The sequence below is a fragment of the Nicotiana sylvestris genome, chromosome 1, assembly GCF_000393655.2.
Source record: "Nicotiana sylvestris chromosome 1, ASM39365v2, whole genome shotgun sequence".
Classification (NCBI taxonomy): domain Eukaryota; kingdom Viridiplantae; phylum Streptophyta; class Magnoliopsida; order Solanales; family Solanaceae; genus Nicotiana; species Nicotiana sylvestris.
In genome coordinates, this window is record NC_091057.1 from 181776630 (window position 1) to 181782386 (window position 5757).

General features: G+C 33.4%; 1 protein-coding gene across 1 annotated transcript; it reads right to left on the minus strand.

Moving 5' to 3' along the window:
• Nucleotides 1-2304: 2304 nt before the first annotated feature.
• LOC104228365 (protein RADIALIS-like 4) lies at nucleotides 2305-4058 on the minus strand. Its single transcript, XM_009780818.2, has 2 exons — nucleotides 3506-4058; nucleotides 2305-2548 (listed from the first exon to the last, which is right to left on the minus strand). Exons 1-2 carry the CDS (start codon nucleotides 3766-3768, stop codon nucleotides 2521-2523), a joined length of 291 nt encoding a protein of 96 aa, XP_009779120.1. The 5' UTR covers nucleotides 3769-4058; the 3' UTR covers nucleotides 2305-2520.
• Between the last annotated feature and the right edge of the window lie 1699 nt (nucleotides 4059-5757).

Consider the following 5757-nt stretch of genomic DNA (forward strand, 5'->3'; position numbering starts at 1 on the left):
ACAAGATTAAGCGTGGAATGATCATGCCTATGTATGTTCCTACAAAGGATCAATTAGCTGATATTTTGACCAAAGAATTAAGTCATGCAGCACGTGTACATCTATTGAGCAAGCTGGGAGTGTTGAACATTTTGCACCCTCCAGCTCGAGGGGGAGTATTGTAATATGCACATGTGGCAAGCTATGTACAGCTGGCTGCCAGCTAGATGCCAACTAAGATGTTTTAAGTTAGTTGTAATTAGTTGTAAAATATAGTTAGGAAGGTTAAGCATGTGATTAGGCTGTTAGGATATTTTGTATATATACACTTGTTAGTGGCAATGAAATAGTGGATTGCCACTTTCTTCTTCTTCTTCTTCTTCTTCTTCTTCTTCTTCTGTAGTTCATCTTCTTCTCTTCTCCTAAGAACATTCTAGAGCATTGTTGCTCAGAATTCACAAGATAATTGTAGCATTTTGGCATATATATATATATATATATATATATATATATTAAATTGTATTGAGTGCTCATAGAGAGCCTTGGGGTTTGGATAGACAAGGTATGTTATGAAGGAGTTGATCTTAATAAGGGCGGTCAACTAACCACCATTCGTCCAAAAATTACATTGTTCATAGAAGTAAAATATTATGTTTTAAAGGTATATAATATATATTGATCAACCTTTGTTGGAAATTTTTTCCACTTCTTTTAAATTTGAACATTCTTGGGGAAATTTCTACCTTCGCCACTATCTTTACCCAGATAGGCGGTCGAATTCATTATTTATTCTTTTAAAATCGATCTACATAAATTATATTGATTATCGACTATTTAGGTTAATTCTACTTTAAAAAGGGATCCACTTGATATGTGGTTACTAATTTGGTTATTGATTGCAAATTGCTATCCGTGAAACATTAATTCTTTAGCAATCTGTAGGATTTATTAGTACTATTAAGAGAGATTTTCATGAGGCAGCCATATCTGAACCCTTGATTTTTATAAAGAAAAATTAAATTATAAAATTAACATCCGGTTATCTTATGCATGCGTGGTTGGAATTTTTGATTAGAATCATTTTTTTTGGGTACAAACGATTGCAGGAAGTTGGGAGAAAATGCGACACTCAAGTATATAAAAGGGGCAGGACATATAGTTCAATTGGAACGTCCCTGCACTTAAATCATTGTCTCAAGAAATTTCTTTCATCCTCAAGTGGCCCTGGGAACTTATGAATCTACATAATAATAAATCTGACCTTTATTCAAGTAAAATTATGGATTGTCGTCGTTTGTTATAATTTCAAAACTTCTTCTGTTGCACTAGTAAAACACATTTTTATATTTGTTTGATCAAACTTGATCTAATCTTAGTTTAATCCAATTTATATGCGATTTTTGTTTGGCAAGAAATGGATTTTATTTGTATTTTGCTTAATTCGATCTAATCAGGAAACTTATTTACTCTTGATTAAGTTCTTTACAATTTGCATGCTGCTATATGCTTGTACTACAAATATATCGTAACAAATGCTAAATCCATTTCGTACAAGGATTTCATGTAAAATGGAGTAATAAATATCAAGAATATTTAGAAATACAATAATGCAATAACATTAGATAAAATCATGACAAGTGGATAAATTCTTTCATGATCTCTCTATCTTCGCCGCTACTAATCCTATCTGATTTGGACAATATAGAGATAGAGATAGAGATAGCGATAGTGTTTATATTTCATAGGTATGGAGAAGAGCTGAAGGGATTAATTTAATAGTAATATATGCCAAACAGTCACATCAAGGCCATCATCATACTATCTTTTAGATATCAACTTTTTGTGTCTTTTTCCACTTCCCTTTAATTTGACTTCCAAATCCAAAGCAATATATGATCATGAGAACGTACTTATAAATAAAGCGAACACTTCCTTTATCATTTCCAAATATTATTATAATCATGATTCTTAAATGTGAGTAGGTATAGATTAAAAAGGAAAATAAATTCACAAATTAAAAGTACCATTTGAACGTGTAGTGATCTTAGATGTGTAGTGTAATATTTGTATGATTATATATATACGAGAATGTTACGAAAAATGAAATAAGAAAAGAAGATTTCATTCTTTTGTGAGAAACTAAAAAGAAAAGAGTATATAAAATGGACAGGAACAAAGGGAGTATAATCCAAGAACTTATAACTCAGTTCTGTTTGCGACGAACAAAATCATAAAACCCTAGAAGAACACATGGCGGTACTCGACATTTTGTGATCGAGGTAAATATACTAATTTCTTTTGAAGATTGAAACACTGGAACAAGTATTGTACAAGATAGAATGACATGAGAGATTCATAAGATCCGATAATATATAAGATAAGGTCGTAGTACAATGCAATAAAACATGTTGGAATTATAGTACCAGACAACAGTACTATTTTACACAAGGAGAAGGTACAAATTTCCACAGTACTTTTAAGGACATCACTTGCCTTCCTAGGTAACGATATCCAGCTTAGTATTTCTTATCAACATCTTCACTAGTGCAGGTTCAGATACCTCAGAAGCCTATTCAAAAATTTCAAAAGAGAACGAAACGAAAGAATTAGAATAATATTAGCTAAGAATCCATCAAAGAACGAAAGACTCCAATGGTTTAATTAGTCATTACGTACTTAATTATAATGAAACCAGTTTGAATATTTTACATGCAAATGGCGAGGATCATAATAAAGAACATAGGAGTACTTCTTTAACTTCTTGTCAGGATATTACAGTGCTTTCTATAGAGGTAAGTTCTATTAGAAGTTTAATATGTATTAGCTCTATTATTCAGATATAGTTAATCACTTCGGATAGGATTTTACTCTGTCAAAGGTATCCTAGGCATGCTAGACCTATTGTGTCAACCGTGTGTTAAAAGAGGATTAATCCTCTAACCATTAAAGTTGCAGAAACTGAATTTTTTAATATATTACATTAAAACTAATGGACTTTATAGTGATCATCAATTAATTAGTATTGCAGACACTGTTTTTTCAAAAAAAATAAAAATAAAGAATTGAAGGTATTTTAATTGGAATAGGGTAGATAGGGATACATGCATAACTTTCAAAACTTGTAGCGCCACTCCATCTCTTTTGGCCATTTTTTATTTCTTCTAACCCGGCTATTTGTTTATGAAAATTTGTAATTGAATCTCGAAAAATAAGGCAATAGTTTAAGTTTTATGCACTAATATAAGAAGCGATTAAAATATTAGGTTAATTAAAAGAAAATTACAGTTAATTTTATTTAGTAAGCATTTATTTGTAGCCGAAAATAAATTAACTTGCTGATGGTGCAAAACCTAAATGAATGGGTTAGGTTTTGGTATTGTACTAATTGTTGAACTGTGTTACAATCTAATTTAAACAACTAGTGCTTAAGTGTGCAAAATCTAGTTGTTTAAAGCATAAACTGTTTCAAAGAACGCACTTTTATTTACTTAATTACGTATTCAGTACTAGTAATTAAATGGGGTACCTTTGTTCTTCATCGGCTGCAACTCCAGTGGTGCCACCATTCCTGTAAGTAGGAAGAGGAACAAGGCCAGATTCAATGCGCCTGAGATCCTCAATAAGGATTTCATAGTGTCGCTTGACTTCGTCGACCGATTTTCCGCCTCCTACAGCCCTAGCCACATTTTGCCAGCGGTCAGGAGTGTCCTTATCAAACTGAGCTAAAGCTCTTTCAAACAATTTGTTTTGCTGCGGAGTCCATGAATTTCTAATAGAGTTTGATGCCATATTATTGAGTTGTAGAAGTTTGTAAAAAGCAACAAAAAGGAAGGAATAGGGTTATGGATGATTGAAAAAAGGATGGCCAATTTTGGTGTTTATAAAGAGGCGAGGAATTATGAGGGGTTAAAGGGAGGATTAATAGAGCCAATTGGAGAAGAATCTAAATTTGGCTTAAAGTCGGGAGAGAGTGACTCGTTTCCTTTGGAACCACAAGACCTACTGCACTGCAGTGGACGAGAATCTCTCTCTCTCTCTTCAGACTAAGTTAAGTTTCTCCAACGTAAATCATAGTTGTTGCAGTAAAAAAAAACCAATACGAAGGAATGATCCAAGTGAAGCTGTGGAATCGTTCTGATCCTGGGATACATCCATACATTCTTATGCACGTGTGGAGCCCTGCATTTTCTTGGGATCTTAATTTAATATTTACTTTTTGCGTGTTTTTTTTTTTGGCTTCTAAACTAATATACCGGAAACAAACTCTTTGTCTTTTAAAAGCAGGGGTAATATCTATACTCTATCCTTGTGAGATTATACTGGAATTTTTGTTGTTGTTTTTGTTGTTGGTTTCTAACCTGATGTTATTTAACCGCTATGAGCCTTGACTATCTGAATTTCCGTCAACCGCCTATTAAGGAGGAAATGCTACCTACTATGGCTTTATTTTTGGCTTAGTGTGTGTTGGGGTTTTTGACAAGAGGAGTTGTTCTGATGGTAAGCAACCTCCATTTCCAACCAAGAGGTTGTGAGTTCGAGTCTACCCAAGAGCAAGGTGGGAAGTTCTTGGAGGGAATGATGCCGAGGGTCTATTTGGAAACAGCCTCTCTACCCCAGGGTAGGGGTAAGGTCTGCGTACACACTACCCTCCCCAGACCCCACTAAATGGGATTATACTGGATTGTTGTTGTTGTTGTTGTTGTGTGTTGGGGTTTTATTGGTTTGGTGGTACAATAATAACAATAAATTCAGTGGAATTCCACAAATGGTGTCTGGGTAGAATAATGTGTCCACGGACTTTACCTTTATCTTACGAAGGTGCAAATGTTGTTTCCGATAATTCTTGGTTCAAGAACGTGAAAAGAAGCAATATTATTGATTAGGTGGTGTGAATGAAAAATAGAGGGGCAGAAAAATTTGAAAAGATTCCTTTACAAAGGAAACTATGTCCCTTATTGAATAAAGACAAGAAAGTTATTGGATTTCAATAAAAATGCACTTCTTTTAGCTTTTAAATTTTTGGAAAGAAAGTAAGCCTCAATAATAGAAAAATAATGTGCGCAGATAGCCGATTTTGGAGCTGCTAACATGCCCAAAATAAAATAAAAAATTGCAAATTTAACCACTTCAAAATCACTTCAACCATATACGACCAAAATTGCTAGAATTATTATATGAATTTTGACAGCAAACTTCGAATATTTTTGCCGAATTGCCTTTACTTTTTAATGTAACCTTCATATATTTTATTACTTGTCAGACATAAGCCATTAATCTTCTGCGGTCATAGCAGTATCTGAAGATCTAGCAATGGCCATTACCTTAATGGGTTGGGTGGGTGTTTGAAAAGACTTAAATTTTGCGAATAGTAAAAAAAAAAAAAAAAAAACTGTTTTGGAGGGATTCGAAGAAAAAGAAGACAAGAAAAAATCAACGTCTCAGGGCGTGCAATGTACTGGCAATACTGCATGTCTATACAGTTTTAATTCATTCGACTCTGATAACATTGGGAATTGCTCTTTCGGTTCTATTCTGCACTGAGAAACGTACCAAAAGGCTTGTAGCTGTCCACCTGAATTAATTGCATGTATGTTTTCCCCTATATTAGTAGTAATTTATTTTGTGTGCTTTGTGTTACCACTTGCTCCTACTAGATAGTTTCCATGACTTGAATATGGTGGCTATCACTTTTACTTCTCATGTTTCGCTTTTTTAGAGTCAGACTGCATAAACTTTAACTAATATTTTAATATATATATTTTCACCATATTTATATAA